The 21,188-nt window shown below is 44.8% G+C and overlaps 1 protein-coding gene across 2 annotated transcripts; it reads left to right on the top strand.

The window, feature by feature from the left end:
* Window positions 1-216: 216 nt before the first annotated feature.
* On the top strand, window positions 217-19,521 carry LOC149444208 (interferon-induced very large GTPase 1-like). 2 transcript variants are annotated; one of them, XM_089654819.1, is made up of 3 exons: window positions 217-435; window positions 6,766-6,839; window positions 10,990-19,521. In XM_089654819.1, exons 2-3 carry the CDS (start codon window positions 6,806-6,808, stop codon window positions 18,333-18,335), a joined length of 7,380 nt encoding a protein of 2,459 aa, XP_089510945.1. In that variant the 5' UTR covers window positions 217-435; window positions 6,766-6,805; the 3' UTR covers window positions 18,336-19,521. The 2 variants fall into 2 exon arrangements, with proteins under 2 accessions (XP_089510945.1, XP_089510946.1); XM_089654820.1 differs by lacking the exons at window positions 217-435; window positions 6,766-6,839.
* The last annotated feature ends 1,667 nt before the right edge of the window (window positions 19,522-21,188 follow it).

Genomic DNA, 21,188 nt, shown 5'->3' with positions numbered 1-21,188 from the left:
CGAGTGCAGGGGCATGTAATGGGGAAGGGGGGTGCCGGGATCCGGAGGGGAAGGAAGTGAGGGAGCAGGGGAGGGGGAACCTTGACAGTCATCTATAACTGCTGTACGTAAAATTTAAAAAAATGCATTTTCTTCACATTCTGGCAATTACGTCAACTTAAAATATACATTTTGGGCGAGGCATTTATGAAAATGGTGTGCTATATAAAAGCCTTCTTGGGCCGCTGGGCAGGAAAGGGTGTTAACAATAACCTTACAGCCATATAAGGAAGAGGATGGCGGTGAACGCCTCAGTGGAAAAACATTTGCTGGGGCCCCAATGTCGGTGCACACTGGTTTCTGCAGGAAGAGAAAGTGAAAGTGATTTGTACAGATACAACGCTGCAAAGAGGAACAGAAGGACAAGGAGACAGTCTTCAAGAAACTCTGGCTAAAGTTGGTGATTCCCCTTATTATTCCCTGCAGAGTATCTCTCCTTTCTCTGCTACTATCTCTCCTCTCCATGCAGAATATCTCTCCTCTCACTGCAGAGTATCTCTCCTCTCCATGCAGATTATCTATGCTGTCTTTTTCACTGCTCTCACCTCCTACACTCCTCTCTCTGTCTGAAGACTATCACTTTCCTTCCTGCAGATATCTCTTAGCATTTTCGCATTAGTGTTTAGGTGTATTTTTCCACATTTTTCCGCGTTTGTGTTTTTTAGCGTTTCTTTTTTAGAAAAAAAAAATTTTTTGCTCAAAAAAAGTCCAAAAACGCTGTTTTGCCATGTTTTGCCACATTTTTTAGCATTATAGCATTTTTACAGTTAAAAAACTCCTAGAGACCACTAGGTATGGGGTTTACTTCAAGTAGCGCTGTGCTTCATGAATGGTTCTGTAGTCTTCTGGGACCTGTCATGTGCCCCAAAAGACTACAAGTTTGGGGGCACACAAGACAGGCTCTGGCAGGCAATGGTTAAGTCCAGGGGGCACACAGCAGAAGGCAGGCAATGGGTTAAGTCCAGGGCACACAGCAGAAGGAAATCTCGGGCAGGCAATGGTTAAGTCCAGGAGGCACACAGCAGAAGGCAGACTTGGGCAGGCAATGGTTAAGTCCAGGGGGCACACAGCAGAAGGCAGGCTCTGGCAGGGAAGGGTTAAGTCCAGGGGGCACACAGCAGAAGGCAGACTCAGGCAGGGAAGGGTTAAGTCCAGGGGGCACACAGCAGAAGGCAGACCTGGGCAGGGAAGGGTTAAGTCCAGGGGGCACACAGCAAAAGGCAGACCTGGGCAGGGAAGGGTTAAGTCCAGGGGGCACACAGCAGAAGGCAGACTTGGGCAGGCAATGGGTTAAGTCCGGGCACACAGCAGAAGGCAGGCTCGGGCAGAGAAGGGTTAAGTTGGGGCACACAGCAGAAGGCAGACTGGCAGGCAATGGTTAAGTCCAGGAGGCACACAGCAGAAGGAAGGCTTGGGCAGGCAATGGTTATGTCCAGGGGGCACAAATCAGAAGGCAGACTCAGGCAGGCAATGGGTTAAGTCCGGACACACAGCAGAAGGAAGGCTCGGGCAGACAATGGGTTAAGTCCGGGGCACACAGCAAAAGGAAGGCTCGGGCAGGGAAGGGTTAAGTCAAGGGGGAACACAGCAGAAGGCAGGCTCGGGCAGGCAATGGTTTAAGTCTGGCTTGGCTGTAGGGTCTGGCTGCAGCACAGGACCTCTCACAGCACCCTTGGTTGTGAGCAGAGATGACGGGAGTCACTTTGGGTGGGGGGCCCATGGAATCCAGTTTACGTTGGAGAGGTGGGGAGATCCCTGTCTCAGCTCCACATATCCCTCTTATGTGTAGGTCACCCTGTGCCTGATAGGGGTACAGGGTGATCTGTCCTAATATTGGGGTGGGGGGTTGTTGATTGTTTGATGTTATGTGGTTGCATCCCATTGTTCTATTGTGTGTCTGACTTGGGAGCAAACTATTATGGGATGTATGTGTTTATATGTATATTGGTGTCGGGGATCCCCTCGATCCCCGCCGCGATGGTCCCGGCGCAGGCGCAGTGCACCGCCCTGTGCAGGGACACGGGCACTAGGTCCGGGCCGGCCGCGGCGTTCGAGTTCGCGCATGCGCAGTAGAAGCCGCGGCCGCCCGCTGGGCACCAATGGCAGCGCAGGGCGGGATATTTAAATGTCCCTGAGCTGTCATTCAGTGCCTTCTGGTCCTACCTGTATCCTGTGAATCTGAACCTGTGCCTAGTAAGTTATTTGACCCGGATTGCTCTTGACCTGCTGATTTCTCCTGCCCAGACCCTTGCTTTGCCTGACCTCTCTTCTGAATGCCCCTCATTAGATCTGACCTGCTGTTGCTGACCTGGCGTGTGACCCAACGATTCTCTGTCCGCTCCCTTGTACCCTACCGTCCTCTACGTTACCAACTCGGCCCGTCTGACTTCACACTTGCTCAGCCATCCATCCATCCCATCGGGGTCACCCGACCTCCTCACATCTGGCTCTCCCTGGTTGGAGCCCCTGGCGAACACCCCTACCACTGACAGGTGTGCTCAGTAGTGGCGACCTGGTCCCGGGGTACTCCAAGTCCATCCCCACCATCAGGGGCTCTGGTGAACAAGTACCCTGGGGCTTAGACTCCGCGCTCTGGGCACGCCTGACCAGTGGAGTGCTAGTGGTGCCGCTCGGCGATCCCTCACAATTGGCTTGGTGGGGGGTGTCTCCAGCACCCCTCCCTCCTGATGTGACTGTCTGTTGGTGTGTCTCTTGTTACTAAATGTAGATTGCCCCACCCTGTGTCGTCATGCAGGGAGGGGGGATTGTCCCTTGAGTGTATATATCTTGTATCTGTGTTCAAATAAAGTAGTCTACCTTCTGGCTTACTTCGAATCAGCTGTCCTCTGGATCTTGGGGTAACAATACCCAGATTCACTGGTCTCATGTTCCAGAGCCTGAGAAGCAGCTTCTTGACGGAGATACCCAGTCATGGGTGTCTGGGGTCCATTACACAGAGGAAGATACACCTGCTCCGGTCTCTTATCTCCGGAGTAGGACGCTCCCAGGTTGCCGGGCAAAGGCCGCCCTGGCATCATGTTGCCATGGCAACAAGCACCACCCCCTCACTCTGGCCATGCACAGGGAGCGTAGCCTTTGTCTCCAGCAGATGCAGAGCATGGAAACATCGCAGCAACATCCAGGTGGCCTGCATATGGGGAATCCACATGCAGGCACAGTGGGGCGGCAGACTCCTCGGCCAAGGAGAGTTGTGGGGACTCCCAGCAGGAGGCGGCTCCATGGCGCCCAGCACACCATTTTATGTGGGCTACGTGCGAGTGCAGGGGCATGTAATGGGGAAAGGGGGTGCAGGGATCCGGAGGGGAAAGAAGTGAGGGAGCAGGGGAGAGGGAACCGTGACAGTCATCTAAAACTGATGCGTGTAAAATTACCAAAAATGCATTTTCTTCACATTCTGGCAATTACGTCAATTTATAATATACATTTTGGGCATGGCATTTATTAAAATGGTGTGCCATATAAAAGCCTTCTTGGGCCTCTGGGCAGGAAAGGGTGTTAACAATAACCTGACAGCCATATAATGAAGAGGATGGCGGTGAACGCCTCACTGGAAAAACATTTGCTGGGGCCCCAATGTCGGTGCACACTGGTTTCTGCAGGAAGAGAAAGTGAAAGTGATTTGTACAGATACAACGCTGCAAAGAGGAACAGAAGGACAAGGAGACGCTCTGCAGGAACCTCTGGCTAAAGTTGGTGATTCCCCTTATTATTCCCTGCAGAGTATCTCTCCTTTCTCTGCTACTATCTCTCCTTTCTCTGCAGAATATCTCTCCTCTCCATGCAGAGTATCTCTCCCCTCCAAGCAGAGTATCTCTCCTTTCTCTGCAGAGTATCTCTCCTCTCCATGCAGAGTATCTCTCCCCTCCAAGCAGAGTATCTCTCCTTTCTCTGCAGAATATCTCTCCTCTCCATGCACAATATCAATCCTCTCTCTACTAGTATCTCTCCTCTCCATGCAGAGTATCTCTCCTTTCTCTGCAGTATATCTCTCCTCTCCATGCACAATATCAATCCTCTCTCTACTAGTATCTCTCCTCTCCAAGCAGAGTATCTCTCCTTTTTCTGCTAGTATCTCTCCTCTCCATGCAGAAAATCTCTCATGTCTCTTTCACTGCTCTTACCTCCAGCATTCCTCTCTCTATCACTTTCCCTCCTGCAGAATGTCTCCCCCTCCCTCGCTCTGTTACACATGTGAAGTATTGTCCTCTCCCCTGATGGAGGATTCTGTATATGTTGTGATTCCATCATTTATCTGTTTTGGACTACACTGGTAATAGAAAAGACAGAGAGGAAGATGGGAAATGGGGTGCAATAGTGAGGGTAGAGCTGGTACAAGGGGTGGGCAGGAGGGGCATCTGACCCGGGCGCAGAGAAGCAAGGAGGAAAAGAAGAGATGAACAGCAATCTACGGAATGCATTAACAGTGGGGGAAGGGGCACAATTCTGGATCCTTGCCCTGGGTGCTGGATGACCCTATCCCAGTACTGAGCAAGGGTGGTGAGTAATAGGAAGGGGGGGAGGAGGGCAGAAAATAGCCACAGTTTGACTGCCCCCCCCCCCCCCCCAACAGCAACTGGACAGGGTTGTACACATATCGCTACAAAAACGATACCCTATGTCGGGTTTAACGGGCAGTACAGACAGTGAACACAGCACATTCATGTAAATGGGGCTGCTCTGCATCTATGTGCATTTCAACATAGTGTTATGGGTGACATACCTACTCCCAGCCACCTGTCAACTGCCCTCTGAAAGGAGATCCACCACTGGTGGCTTTTCAGAAGGATGGCAAAGTCTGCCGCCAGTATAAAAGAACCCTTAATCCTAAATTTCTTATATTTAGCCTTCCTTGGTCTCCCCTCCTCCTTCATCGCTGGGTCTCTGTGCTTCTCTATGCAATGCAGGCAGATCATGGTTTGTGGGAGGAGCCAGAAGAATGCTGTACATTGCTTCCTGAAAACATCAAATCACCCTGCCTCTCAAGAGCCCTCAGTCCTAGGACAGGCAGAAGGCTGGCTCTTGGGAGGAGTTATGCAAATATAAGAATGCTTTGATGGGTGGGTGTCAGTCTGGAGGAGTGAGCATTCCTAGGCAGGCTGTATTTGCATGCAGACCGTTCTAGGTAATGCCCAACTGTTGCTGTAACTATATGTGATGGGAGTCGCTTTGGGTGAGGGGCCCATGGAACACAGCTCACTTTGGAGAGCTGTGTTCCATGGGCCCTGTTAAGTGTAAGTCACCCTGTGCCTGTTAGGGGTACAGGGTGATCTGTCCTAATATTGTGTAGACATGTATAGGTGGGGTGGGGGTTCTAGATTGTTTAATGCCATGTGGTTGCATCCTATTGTTCTATTGTGTGTCTTGCTTGGGAGCAAACTATTATGGGATGTATGTGTTTATGTGTATTGGCTTGGTGGGGGTCTCCAGCAGCCCTCCCTCCTGATGGGACTGTCTGTTGATGTGTCTCTTGTCACTAAATGTAGATTGCCCCGCCCTGTGTCATTATGCAGGGAGGGGGGATTGTTCCCGGAGTGTATATATCTTGTCTACTTTCTGGATAACTTCAAGATTGGTGTTGTCTAGTCTTGTATGGTCGGCTGTGGTGTCTGTTGTCGGTGTTCGGATGGGGAAGCGGTAGTCTAACAGAAGTACTCACCTGCAGTCTGGGTCGGTTCCATTACACTGAGCATCCATGAAAGAACTGAAGTCTAAAGAATGAAAGGGGCGGACCAGAGAAAGTCAGACTAGGGAAAAAAGAGCTAGATGATGCTGGACATCCTCCAGCCTGGACATTTATTGCTGAGGCTTCTAATGCACATTGTGGGAAGCTCACAGTGTGCAGTGAAATCAAAGTAGTCATTTCAGTCCAGGAGAGGAGCCGGTACAACTAAGCAAGACTGGAGGAAGGCTGGAGGTCAGCTTAAAATCAACTAAGGACCATAAAGAAGGAGCTGCAGGTCCTCATGTATGATATGCCTGCACCAGGGGGTATGAGGGGCACCTCCAACCACTGAAAACTGGTTCACTCACAAAGATTTTCAGGTGTGTTGGATAATGTATGTGTGATGGGCTGATGAAGAGGGACAGAAGAGCTTTAGTCAGCATATGCCCTCCAACGAGAGACCCCACAGCAGGAGCCAGGGTGGAGGATGGTAGGTGTCCCCTCCTCTGTCATTGTTGGAGAGATGACTGACCATCTGTGTCCAACCAAGAATCCATCCAACCCCGAGACCTTTCATACTGCTCATAGACAACACAACAAGAACTCCACCGTGATTAAACCAACTTCAACCCAACCAATGACCACATTTACCTCCCTGTCTTAGGACAGCGCCTGTCCTGCACACCGGTTCCTGGTACTATGCAAAATATGAGGTCATCGCCCTCCCCATCCACTGCATCAGGATGATTGGCAGGACAATTCATGGAATATGTAATGGGAACACAACCTTTTCATACCCACTAAGCTCTGATGCTGGGGGAGCCGCCCACACACAGGAACAAAAATGCTAATTTCTCAACAATTCCCGATAGACTGGAGACTCTTTAAAAACAGAATCCTCTGAGAGGTAACAAGCTGTCTATAGAATGATAATTTAGGATTGTAGTGATTTATGTACAAATATGGGTTACTACAATTTTTTTTTTTTTTTTAATATTTGAACTTGTTGATAATAAATATTCATACTAACTTTTCTTTTGCAGCTTAGGAGAGCCACTTCGGGTGAGGACAGGAGGCATTGGAATGGCGGACGAAGAAATGGACATAGAAGCTCCAGGTAATAAGACAGTTGGAATATGGAATAGGGATTGGGATAAGTAATGAAATGGGGATTAGGATAGTAATGGGACAGGGAATAGGACAGTGATGGGACAGGGAATGGGATGGTAATGGTATGGGGAATAGGACAGTGATGGGACAGGGAATGGGATGGTAATAGGACAGGGATTGGTATAGTAATGGGATAGAAAATGGGATAGAAATACAGTGGGGAATGGGACGGTAATGGGATGGGGAATAGGACAGTAATGGAACTAGGAATGGGATGATAATAGGACAGGAATCATACTAGTAAATGAACAGGGTTTGGGATGGTAATAGGGCAGGGATCGAGATGGTAGTGGGATGAGGAATGGGACTGTAATGGGACACAGATTGGGATGGTAATGGGGCAGGAACTAGGATGGTAATAATACAGGGATTGCCATTGTAATAGGATAGGGAATAGGACAGTAATGGGATGGGGAAAGGGATGGTAATGGAATGGGGAATAGGACAGGAATGGGACAAGGATTGGGATGATAATAGGACAGGAATCGTACTAGTAAATGAACAGGGTTTGGGATGGTAATAGGACAGGGATCGAGATGGCAGTGGGATGGGGAATGGGACTGTAATGGGACATAGACTGGGATGGTAATGGGGCAGGAACTAGGATGGTAATAATACAGGGATTGCCATTGTAATAGGATAGGGAATGGGACAATGGGATGGGAAATGGAATGGGGAATAGGACAGTGATGGGACAGGGAATGGGATGGTAATGGAATGGGGAGTAGGACAGTGATGGGACAGGGAATGGGATGGTAATGGAATGAGGAATAGGACAGTGATGGGACACGGAATGGGACAGTAATGGGATGGGGAGTAGGACAGTGATGGGACAGGGAATGGGATGGTAATGGAATGAGGAATAGGACAGTGATGGGACACGGAATGGGACAGTAATGGGATGGGGAGTAGGACAGTGATGGGACAGGGAATGGGACAGTAATGGGATGGGGAATAGGACAGTGATGGGACTGGGAATAGGATGGTAATGTGATGGGGAATAGGACAGTGATGGAGCAGAGAATGGGATGATAATAGGACACGGATTGATATAGTAATGGGATAGAATTAGAGTGGGGAATGGGACAGTAATGGGATGGGGAATAAGACAAGGATTGGGATGATAATATGACAGGAATTGTACTAGTAAATGAACAGGGTTTGGGATGGTAATAGGATAGGGATCAATAATGAGCATCACCTGTCAGAAGGCAAAAACCCACCCACACGTCTGATTATATTTCGTCAGCAACATCATAGTGGTGCCTTTTAACAACCAGTAGCCCTAAATAGGAAGCCGTGACCCAAACTAGATTGACAAGTGCCACTCAAGGTCCTCCTATAAAACAACCGCTTGGAGTGCAGGCAAGGACAGAGCTCATCCCAGCTCTAGACATCTAATGGCAAATGGAGAAGTCACACATCTCTGCAAATCCCTGTAAGAAGGTGTGTGACAGCCCCAGCCTGGGCTTCAACCAGGCCACACTCCCAACACGTTTCACTCTGCCCATGGAGCTTAGTCCCCATGACTAAACTCTGTAGGTGGAGTGAAACGTACTGAGAACGTGGCCTGGTTGGAGCCAGGGCTGAGGCTGTCACACACCTTCTTACGGGGTTTTGCAGAGATGTGCGACTTCCAGGACTTCTCCCTGAGCACATTCAACAGTGGTAGTAATACCAAGGCAAAGTGTCTCAATTCCCACTGCAGCTTGAGGTTTGCTTGGCCAAACACCCATTTGTTTAGCTGATCATACAGGATTCACTTCATTGGCACGTATGCTTTGTATATCTTGCCGAGGCCTCCCTCATATTATTTCCTCTTCTGGTCGAATGTTTTAGCCCAGTGGTCGGCAAGCCGCGGCTCGCGAGCCACATGCGGCTCTTTACAAGCTTAAATGCGGCTCTTCTGTGTGCCGGGCGCCCGCTCCCCTCCCTCCTCTCCCTCCTCTCGGATGGGCGTGTGCAGGGCGGCCGCCCCCTCCCCTCCCCTCCTCTCGGACGGCCGCCTGCTCCCCTCCCTCCTCTCGGGCGGCCGCCCCAAAAGTCAGGACTCTGCAGCTGTCAGGATGTAGGCGGGGCAGCCAGGATGTAGGCGGGGCAGCGTGACGAACTCCTCTCCTCTCACAGTCCGCCCTGAAGACCAGAACGGCGCGGGAAGCACGGCGAGAGGAACGCGCGGAGCAAAGGTAAGTGAATTGACACAGGGGGGACTTACTATATGGGGGATGAATTACTATATGGGGGACTTACTATATGGGGGGGACTTACTATATGGGGGGGACTTACTATATGGGGGGGACTTACTATATGGGGGGGACTTACTATATGGGGGGGGACTTACTATATGGGGGATGAATTACTATATGGGGGACTTACTATATGGGGGGGGACTTACTATATGGGGGGGACTTACTATATGGGGGACTTACTATATGGGGGACTTACTATATGGGGGATGAATTACTATATGGGGGATGAATTACTATATGGGAGATGAATTACTATATGGGAGATGAATTACTATGGGGGGGATGAATTACTATATGGGGGATGAATTACTATATGGGGGATGAATTACTATGGGGGATGAATTACTATGGGGGACCAATTACTATATGGGGGATGAATTAATATGGGGGATGAATTACTATATGGGGGATGAATTACTATGGGGGATGAATTACTATGGGGGGGATGAATTACTATATGGGGGATGAATTACTATATGGGGGATGAATTACTATATGGGGGATGAATTACTATGGGGGATGAATTAATATGGGGGATGAATTACTATATGGGGGATGAATTACTATATGGGGGATGAATTACTATATGGGGGATGAATTACTATATGGGGGATGAATTGCTATGGGGGATGAATTGCTATGGGGGATGAATTGCTATGGGGGATGAATTGCTATATGGGGGATGAATTACTATATGGGGGATGAATTACTATATGGGAGATGTATTTTCAGTTTTAAAAATGTGGCTCTCAAAATAAATTTCAATCGTGGTTTTGGCGAGATTTGGCTCAGTTGAAAAAAAAGGTTGCCCACCACTGTTTTAGCCTATAGAGTTAGGCTTTCTTTCTCTATTGATTGAATGTCTATAACTCCTCTCGTTAAATGTTCTCAAGACTATTTTCTCTTAGGATCGAATGTGTTGGAATGTTACATTTGCCCAGAAAAAGGTAACACACAGAAGCTGACCGACACACATATTATAAACTTTACAGGTGTTATTTATGACTTTTGCACAAATGCTGAGACATTCGCAAAGTAAATGATTTATAAATGGACCCCTAAGCAGTGAAGCTTTGTAACAGAAGCCTTTGGCTGCTGTAGAGATGCTCAGAAATTGGTGGCATGGTGTAAAGCACTTCATACTAGCAATGGCACATTCAAGTTGGCACTGAGGAACTGAAGTTCAGATTGCAAAGCACTCTACTCTCATACATTACTATTGTGGGATGAATGTTGGACGTTACAGGAGGATTTCTTGTCTCTTGATCTTAAACATCCAGATCAGGCTGCAGATCTCAAACTGTTGTACCTTCTGTAGATTTCAACGTTACTATCAAATGTGATAGTCAATGCAATTGCAAAATTCCGCTTTCGGGGGTGTTAATTGAAATGTTTTTTTCTCTGTAATTATTATTGGGTTGTGTACATTATGCATTATTAAAGAAACAGCTTTTATCACTTGACTTTAAGGCAGGCCAAATATTATACAATTTTTGTTCCTTTAACCAAGGGTTGAAGGAAAGAAAATTGCTCGATCATCAACAGAGTCAGTGTTGAAGGGGGAATCTTTCCTGCGGCACTATTGTGTTCTACCGGCAGGGAGTGAGGGGAGTCTTCCCCACCGGCAGAATGCAATCATCACTGCTGGCAACTGTAGCCACCAGAAGTGATCGCAAGAAAAAAACACAACAAGCTGGCTGTACGGAAGTCGATCAACTGGTTTAGTACAACCAACCTGCCCACAGAAAGATACAAATTTAGCCAGTTCCTGCTTAAGCGGCTGAATTTTCCATCTATCGCCAGCTTAAGTTCTACAGAGTTTTAAAGCATATTGTCTTTGTTTTTCAGACCTGTCTGAAGAGTCTCAAGAGACAGCAACAGAGGACAAGACTCCTACAAAAATGGAGCTTGGCAAAAAAGTCAAAGAAGTTGGACCCAAACCAACAGAAACAGAGCTTGGCAAGATGCTTAAAAAATTTGCACTTAAACCAGAAACATGGGTGCCACTTTTCCAGCAACTCCTAGGAGTGGAAACCACAGAGGCCTTGCAATATCTGAGTACCGAGGACTACCTTAAGCTTGAAAAGAACACAGAACATCCTTGGGAAAAACAAGCACTACAGAAGCTTTTGAATATAGAAGATCCTCAGACTACCCAGAAGAAATTACTGGAGGAACAGGCTGCAAAGAGCAAAGAAAACCAAGACAAAGCCAAGAGAAAACTAGAAGAAAACCAAGACAAAGCCAAGAGAAAACTAGAAGAAAATCAAGACAAAGCTAAGAAAGGACTAGAGGAAATTAAAAAGATGCATAAAGAAACCAAAACTTGGACCGATAACACTGCTAAGTCAGCAGCTGAGGGTCTGCAGAAGCACAAAGATAAATGTGTAAAAAATTCCAAACCACTAGAAGAAATGACTGAAAAATTGCACAGAGATCTGACTGCAACTGGGGGATCACCTCCCAATGCTGCTACTCTATCAGATGCAGATGTTCTATACCAGGCATCTGGTGGACTTGCTTTGGAAGGAATTTACATGACAAAGAGGCAGGAGGATGTTTTAATGAAACGGGAAAGACTTCTTGATGTTCCAAGTGATCTTGCTCTCACTGGTCCTCTGCAGCAGCCTGTGCTTAAGCAGAAAGAGTTCTCATCCTCTGATGAAGAATCAAGGTTCCAACAATCAATGGAGAAGTTGGGTTTCAGTATTACTACTGCAGCTAAAGGTGGCTTCTGGGGGTTCCAAGCCGAAGCCAGTTTTGGCTACAACTCAACCAGTATGTCAGAACAAAAGAGCGAGTCTCACACAGAACATGCTTATATGTCCACAACAAAATACTGCTACATTCCACTGGCCTCCTGCTATATTCCCAAAGAGAAGCTCCATCTCTCTCCAGCAGCCCTTGAAGAACTAAAATCTATTGAGGAACTTTTGGAATATTGCGATAAGGTAGAGAAACCTTCTGTAAGGGAACGATATAAAAAGTTCTTCAGCCGTTTCGGCTCGCATGCTAATCAAGGGCCACTTCATTTTGGAGGCATATACTGGTGGACAGCGTCATCCCGAGGGTTTAAGCAGGAGATGATGGAAAAAGTTAAAGAGGAAACTACAAGGGCTGTAAATGCTTCAGTGCATGTAAGTTATTCTAGTTCTTGGTCAGCATCAGCTGGTATTGATGTCACAAAAACAGACAAAAAACAATCCTCTCACAAAAATGAGACTAAAATGCTTGAAAAAAACATTGAACTGTCTGTAACAAAGACTGGAGGACCACCAACAGTGGACTCTCTAAATGACTGGAAATCAGGTCTTCAAGCCAACAACAAGACCTGGAGTGTGATTGATCGTGGAATCCATCTCATTCCAGTCTGGGAAATAATACTGTTTAGTCACAATGAGGTTTTTAAAAACGTTTATCAAGTAGCTAAAGATCTAAAAAACATCTATGCATCTGCTACTGGTCTACACCACCATTTGCCAATTGGTGAAAATGTTTCCACTGCTGTTCATGAAGCCAATTCGTTTTTTTCACAACTTCAATCTTGGGAGGTTCATCCAACACAGCAGCAATTAAAGAGGTTGATTGATTTTAGACAGTATCTCAATGAAAAGACTGGGAACTACAATGTCTGGTTAAATATTTGCCTCCCTCATGAAGAATTAAGAGGTTTCTTAGGAAGAGTTCAAGAATTTTACAGTCAAAGCTCCAGAGAAGATGAATCTGTCATTCGTTGCATGTTGAAATGTCTTCTTCAAAACATTGCATGTTCAAGTGTCAATGACGAGTCATATGCACCTCTAATTAAATGGATTTACCATTCTAAGAAAGAACAACACCTTCTTGACATCTCTGATTTTTCAGCTTTCATTGAATTGATGTCCCAGGCAAAAGAAGACCTAGAAGTTAATCCAACTGAAGATGGCGATGAGGACAATCAAGAAGCGACAACTAAACTTTCAGTTATTATTCATTCTTATCTTCAATCCTTCTTACAAACCTTGAGACGCATGGAGCAAAAAGAAGAGGAGCTTTTGGTTGTTTGCGCTGCAAGCTGTGTGGGATACTCGTTGCAGAATCATTATTTTCAGCAGGGTCTTGGGTGGCAAGAAGTCACCTTCTTGGTTGAAAAGATGCAGTATTTATTCAATGAATATAGGAATCTCAAAGATATCAAAGCTTACAGAGGACAAGCCTTTATACTGGCAGCAGGACTAACATTGGGTGATGAGGACAGTAGGCTTAGGTCCCCTGCACAAAAAAATGAACTTTACCATTTCATGGTGGGAAACATAGGAAGTGCCCTGGAACCTGAGGTTTTGGCTGTTCTACAAAAGCATACTGAACCTTTTGATTTGCAGTCCTTAATTGCTGACTTGAACCATTTACGATTGGGAACTTTTGAAGCCATTGTCAACGATACAACAGAAAGCCTTGTAAACACACTAAAAACAATAATTGTACCAACAACTGAATCTCAAGACCAACCAATTATTACCACTGTAGAAACTACTACTGACAATCAAAATGTTCATAGTTTCATGGAAATATTGGGCCTTAAGCAATATTACCCTAAAGGTCTGAACAGAAGAAACTTTCATGTAGTTCACAAATCTCTTCAGATTCTTCCAGACAAGGAGCTTGAGCTCCCTCGGCAGTTTATGCAGATGCTGATGGGTTTAGATTATCGCTTTAGGTACCTTGTGTGCAAGAACACTGATGTTAACAATGCTGAAAATGTAAAGAACCCTGAAGAAGACATCAGCACGTTTGACACAGTTGATGAGCTATTTGATTTCTGTTCCAAAGAAGAGACGCACGTGGTTCAAACCGAGACAAAGGTGATACACCCCATGGACCTGTTGTTGGCCATCTACCACTGTGCAGATGACATGATGAGGCAGTATATTTTTACCAAGCTGTCCATGTGCCAGTTTGCACTGCCACTTATAGTTCCAAGGCCATATGACTCCATGATAGAAATACCTTTGTGGGCTTTCAGACAGGTCTATAAAAGTATTTTAGACACTGATGTGTCAGATGTTGGGAAACATAAAGAAACGATGATCTGTCAAAGTGATTTTCCAGTCGTCTTTTTCACTCGGTTTGGAAACGCTCCATTTTCAAAATCCCAGATTTTAAACAATCTGCTGAGTAAGCACAAACATGACATATTCTTTCACAGAAACTGTGAAGGCAGTGTGAAAAATCGCATTTTGATTGATGGACTTGCAGAGATCTTCTGGTTTTGCCCAAGTGGGAAGGACACAGACCAGTTTAAAAAGTTCACTGCCTTTGTTAACCTCCGTGGTGATGCCTGGAAATATACCAAGCAAGCTGCACTTTTACAAGAGATTTCTTCAGTAAATGTGATTCTTTTCTCAAAATCGGATAAAAATGAACAAGGTGGTGAATTGTTAAAAAAACTAAAAGAGAAACCACTGATTATTCTCTCCCCAGACAGAGAGGTTTCTGTGAATGTAAACACAGAAAGCAAGCAGGTGATAATTGGCCTAAAAAACCAAAATGAAGCAAAAGTCTTGAAGGAACTCACTGATTCTCTTACCCGTTTGTTGTCTTTGTATTATAAGCCTTGCAGCCTTGAAATTTGTGCTGAAATAGGTCGACAGCATGGACTCTTAGTGGATGAAGACAGGGAGGAATGCACAGATGGCAAAATCCATGCTCAGAAGATTATGTCTCTTCTAAAACAAAAAGATCTTCTGGAGGCCAAGAATGAATTGTTACCTCTTTCAGGTCAACTCTGGCATTCCTGGTGCAAAAAAGACAAAGAGCTGACTCGACTACAGAACAAGATGAACCAAAGCATTGAGCAACACTCCAGCAATATTGAGATGGAGAAAAGGTTAATCAGGAAGAAACAGATAGAAAAAGCAAGTCACAATGAATTCATGAAAACCTTCATCTCTCAATTAAGGTGTCCTTCAAAAACAACCAAACTGTTCTTCTTACAGTGGCTAAAAATCTACATTGATGACTTATCCTGTGACCGTGTGATGGATCTACGGGATGATTACAACAGACTATGGAGTCAACTTCAATCAGAACAACTAGAGACCAAAGATTTGAAGAATACAGTACAGGAAGCCTTGGAGTCTCTCTCGGATCAGATGAATGCCTGTATGTTTGGTCTTGAGCATGTCCTTAGAGAAGTTGGACAGACATATGAAGCTCTCTGTGACTTGCAGTATATAGATGACTGCTTCTATGAGCTGCCTAAAATTGCAGCTGACATGATGATTTCTGGATACCCTATTGAGCTGATGGATGGGGATGCTTGCTATGTGCCCTTAAAATGGATAAAAGCTGTTCTAGGAGAATTAAACAAAATCATAGGAGATAAGAAATTATTTGTACTATCTGTACTTGGGGTTCAGAGTTCTGGTAAATCAACTCTGCTGAATACCATGTTTGGTCTACAGTTTGCTGTCAGTGCCGGGAGATGTACCCGAGGAGCTTTCATGCAGCTTGTTGAAATTGCAGATGAGCTCCGAAAAGACTTGGGCATTGATTACATCTTGGTTATTGACACTGAAGGACTGAGAGCCATGGAACTATCCAGCAAAGTAACCTTGAACCATGACAATGAACTAGCAACGTTTGTCATAGGTGTGGGCAACATGACATTAATCAACGTCTTTGGTGAAAATCCTTCTGACATCAAAGATATTCTCCAAATTTCTGTCCAGGCATTTCTGAGAATGAAACGGGTAAAGCTCTCCTCAAGTTGTCTCTTTGTTCACCAAAATGTTGGAGACTTAGCCGCTAGAGATAAAAATATGGAAGGACGTCACAACCTTCAGATGGAACTAGACAAAATGACGGCTCTCGCAGCGGAACAAGAACAGTGTAACATTCAACGATTCAGTGAGGTAATCAGATTTGATGCAAAAACACACATATATTATTTTGCTCATTTATGGGAAGGAAACCCTCCAATGGCTCCACCCAACCCATACTATAGCGAGGATGCTCAAAAAGTCAAAGATATTATACTGAGTAAGCAAAAAGATTCCCACAGCATTCTGAACATCTCAGAACTCATTGTCCGTATAGAGGACCTTTGGTCAGCTTTGAGAAATGAGAACTTTGTGTTTAGTTTTAAAAACACCTTGGAAATTTCTGCCTACAGCAAGGTGGAAAACAAATACAGAAATCTAACATGGCAGTTGAGACGAAGTTTTCTTGAATTCCAAACAAAACTGAACAACAAAATTAAGAAGGGTGAGATAAGCACTGTCAGCCAAGCTGCTGTGGAGGAAGAGGTGACAAAAACATTTGACTCAATTAAAGAAGAATTTGAACAATTTTTTGATGAAGATAAGGACAAAGAAATACTGATCCAGTGGAAAGCCAACACAGAAAACAGATTAAAGTGTCTATATACAGAGCTTGTAGATGACACCAAAAGGCAAGCAGTGGAACACATCAATCTGAAAAAGGGTCAAAGAAAAGTGGAGCAGAGGCAGACGGGATATGAGGAAGAGTTATTTAGGAAAAGTAAACAGCTGGCACTTGATGTTAAAAATGAAGGTCTAGATGAATCTCAACTAAGTGACCACTTCAACATGCTGTGGCAAGCATGGGTTGCTGAAATAATTGCCACTTCCCCACATACAGAAAAACCTAACATAATTGCTGAAGCAGAGGATGTCCTTTTGGGATATTTCAGGTATGAACGTAGTATGAATTCTAAACTCAAAAATTTCAGTAGGTGGACGTCATTCTCCATTGACTTGTCAAACCATGCTGTCGGTAAAACAAAATGGAAGGTAATGAACCACAAACCAGATGAATCTGATAGAAAACAAATCATGATAGTGTTTAGGAACCTTGTTGTAGACGTTAGTGATTATCTGGAGAAAAAAAGAAAAGAGAGGGTAGATTATAATCTAGCATACTTTCATGAGATAATAAATAAAGTGACTGACTCTGTTAACAGCATAAATTCTGACACATCAAGAAAATTTACAGTGACCAACGTATTCAAGTTTGATGTGTCTTTGCATCTCTTTGGCTTGGCAGTGCCCAAGTTTGATTCCATGCATGAGACATTTCAAAGAGCCAACAATCCTGTTGTAACTCTTGAGGACAACCGTGAAGTGTTTTTCAATTGTTTCAAAATTTCTTGCCAAGGTGCTGCCTCCATCAAAACATTTTCTGACTTCCTGTGTTTGAAGATTGTGGATGCTATGCGTTCGGCATTGTATGATAGAACAACTCTGGCGATTGTCGATGAGATGACCTGTAACTTTCCAGCCTTTAGTGGTAATCGTTCCAAACTAGAAAATTACATTTTAATAGACTTGGCTGAACAGGAAGACTTTGAGCAATACAGGGAATATATTCACTTCCCAAAGAGGTTTTTCAAAAGCTTTATTGAGAAATGTGTTAATGATTACTGTTTGGGCAAGAATTCTCAAAGAATGAAGAATTTCTTGCAGATCAGTCTTGATTATTTTCACAAAAAAATTCTGGAGAGCATCATTGAATCCACCAAATTCAATAATAAAAGCAGTGATGTGTCTAACTGGCTTGATGTCTTCTACAAACAAATTGAGGATCTTGTGAGTTTTTCAAGAGCAGATCTGAAGAGCATTGAGCACCAGGAGATCCAGGACATCCAGTTCTTTCGGGAAGTCTTGTGTACCGCTTGGGATACTGCCACTGAGAATTTTCAAAAAGAATTGGCAACAATTAATTTTGACAGTTTTGAGAAGAAGCCTCATGAAATACTTATTGATCAGCTTTGTGGCTGCTGGGAACAGTGCCCATTCTGCAAAGCAATATGCACCAATACAATCCCTGGCCATGATGGGGATCACTCTGTGGCTTTTCACCGTTCCCAGGCAATTAATGGCATGCCCTGGGTGGATTCGAATGAATTTGTCACAGAGATATGTTCAAGCCTCATTAGCTCGGATTCCTGCCTGGTCATAGACAGCGGAACTCAAATTCCTTACAAATATTATAGAAAAATTGGCCCTAACTATGCAAACTGGAGCATCACTCCGGACACATCTTCTCAACTCTACTGGAAGTGGTATGTGTGCAAATTCCGTACAAATTTAGAAGATGACTATGGCTTGACGTTTGAATGCAGAGGACAAATTCCACTTCAGTGGGAAAGTATCACTAAAGAAGATGTGATTGCCAGCTTGAGGGACCTTTAAAGTGTATCTATAACCAAAATTGTCTTGGATGGAGCAGGTTATTATCAGAACCCCTGTCAATGTTTTCTTTTGCTATGAGTGTGTCCTGTTTGGGATATCCAGGTGTCAGGAGACACAGCAGGAAACAAGAGGAACCTATCCAAAGTTTCATGATGTTCCACTTTCTGGTGACATCTGTAATGTTTTGGATCTCCCATCATTTCCTGTTGCGGTGACAGGGGTTATAACTGTTCCCTACCAAAACTAAAAACAATTCTAGATAGACTTTAAAAGACAACTGTACCCATAGTAAAAGTTGTCCTTTAATGAATCCCCTCCACTTCTCTGAGTGTGCTCACCTGGTAACATACTTATCTTCCTCCACATTCAAGTGATTTTGTATTCATGTGTATCATGGTCCCTTTCATTCCTATGGGGGAGACATACTCTTTTTGGCCTCCAGCACTCCAGAGTCTGGCTCTCCCAAAGAACTGAACGGGGTACCAGCGCACATGCCCACTAACAAGAAGACCCAATGGGTAAATTTTCTGAGGATGACATGCTCGGCAGGGCCACACAATGAAGAACGGTGGAACAAGGCGAAAGGTCAGTATGTAATCAAAGGGGCTACACTCAGGGGGGTGGACAGATTTAATAAAAGATAACTTGTATATTTAACTACACAAGATCTACCAAAAGCCAAAACTTAACCTGAGTGGATTTATTCAATCTCAGGATGATAAAACTGTTCTGAAACGGTATCCTCAGGACTGAAAAAGTCTCACTATAATTATCAATGGTGGAACTCCCCTCAGGTGTAGAAGAAGCATTAAAGGATCACTAACATTCCAAATGTTTTCTATTCCAGAATGGAAAGTCTTCACCATAAAAAAATCAAATATTCTCATTTTGTAGATAATGAGCAAGTTCAACAGCTGTGTGTCTACGTCATCTCGCTTTCCTCCATATTGACTATCCTTTACTGCCTTAGCCATGCTTGCAACGATACAATGTCCCTCCCCAGAGGATGCTGCACATATGTTATATGATGCTAGACCACGCCTAAAGCTCTCGTACCTTTCAGTGACCACATGGGGAAGGAGAGCATTAGATAAAGAAATGACAAAATAATGTATTCCTACCCATTTGTCTTGGAAGATCCTTATATATGCATGCTAACAATATTAATAAAGCTATGTTAAAGATTTTTCGTGAATATGAACTTTCTTTCCCTAAAGTTATGTTGTAAAAATGTATCACAACTGCAGTACACCTGTATATAGACACATTGGGTGGTTAGCAGGAAAGTGTCTGAATTATGGAAACTTGCTCCATGAAAATCTTCAGAGAATGGTCCATAAAAAACAGAACATATGCTTTGAGGTTCTGATAAATGGTTTTGTTGTCTTTAAGGTGAATGATAGATACAGTATTATCCATTGAGTCCATTGAGGACTAAATGTCCCCTGCTGTGGGTCCCAGACTCCCACCTCCCTTGTAATGTGCCCTTCTGTGTGCCTCATAATGTGCCCTACACCTATGTAGTGTGCCCTGCCCCCATGTAATGTACCCTCATCGCATGTAATGTGCCCTGTTGTGTGCCCCATAATGTGCCCTGCTCTCAGATAGTTTGACCTGCTCCCAAATAATGTGTCCTCCCCCCATGTAATGTGTTGTGCTTTCTTGTCATGTACTGCAATCCCATGTAATGCTCTCTTCTGTGTGCCCCATCATGTGCCCTGCTTTCATGTAGTTTGCTCTGCTCCCAAATAATGTGTCCTGCCCCATGTAATGCTCCCTGCTCTCATGCAATGTTCTGTGCTCCCATGTAATGTGCCCTGCTCCCATGTAATTTGCTCAGCTCTGCGCCCCATATTGTGTCCTGTTCCCATGTAATGTGCCCCTCTGTGTGCCTGATTATGTTCCCTGCTCTCATTTAGTTTGCCGTGCTCCTATATAATGTGCCCCACTCCCATATAATGTGCCCTACTCCCATATAATGTGCCCTGCTGTCATGTAATGAGCCCTGTCCATATGTTATGTGCCCTGCTCCCATGTAATGTTCTGTGCCCCCATGTAATGTGCCCTGCCCCCATGTAATGTCCTCTACTCCCATGCAATGTTCCCTGCCCCATGCAATGTTCCCTGCCCATATGTAATGTGCCTTGCTTACATGTAATGTGCCCTGCTCCCATGTAATGTGCTCTTCTCCCATGTAATGTGCTCTTCTCCCATGTAATGTGCTCTTCTCCCATGTAATGTGCTCTTTTCCCATGTAATGTGCTCTTCTCACGTGTAATGTGCCCTGCTTACGTTTAATGTGCCCTTCCCCATGCAATGTGCCCTGCTTACATGTAATGTGCCCTGCTCACATGTAACATGCCCTACCTCATGCAATGTGCCCTGCTCACATGTAATATTCCGTGCTCCCATTTAATGTCCAGTCTCCCATGTAATGTGTTCTGCTGTGTGCCCCGTATTGTGCAATGATCCCATATAATGTGCCCTCCCGACCCCCTGTACCCTACCGCCCCCCTGTACACTGCTTATCTCAACTTGGACCCAGAATTGAGCATCTGCGCAGAAAAAGGCAAGCACATACAGTATTTCACAATAAATAGGAATGGTTTAATATGGATTCTATTATTTAATGCAATTTCTATAAATATTTCTTGTTATATCAACAGCTCTCGGATGACACCAATGTTCCTGTATGAGTTGTAGATTTGAACATTATTTCAAAGGTTCCCCGAGATCTCAAACTTTTTGGGAAGCCCTGACATACTGTAGTTACATGGGTCCAAGCTAGACAAATGTAACCATGTAAAAATATCCATACCTGGAATTCTTCTTTAAGCCTCTTTCATACGAATG

This window comes from Staurois parvus, unplaced genomic scaffold (assembly GCF_062004578.1).
Source record: "Staurois parvus isolate SC_StPar_1 unplaced genomic scaffold, SC_StPar_1.0 ptg000801l, whole genome shotgun sequence".
NCBI classification, from domain to species: Eukaryota; Metazoa; Chordata; class Amphibia; order Anura; family Ranidae; genus Staurois; species Staurois parvus.
Note: the sequence above shows the minus strand (reverse complement) of the source record. Positions and strands in the feature narration are given on the sequence as shown.

Excerpts from the sequence above, each read along its gene's own strand:
- LOC149444208 (XM_089654819.1), top strand. The coding sequence starts at position 6,806 with ATGGCGGACGAAGAAATGGACATAGAAGCTCCAG. Across the intron at positions 6,840-10,989 it reads AATGGACATAGAAGCTCCAG|ACCTGTCTGAAGAGTCTCAA; the intron begins GTAATAAGACAG and ends TTTGTTTTTCAG.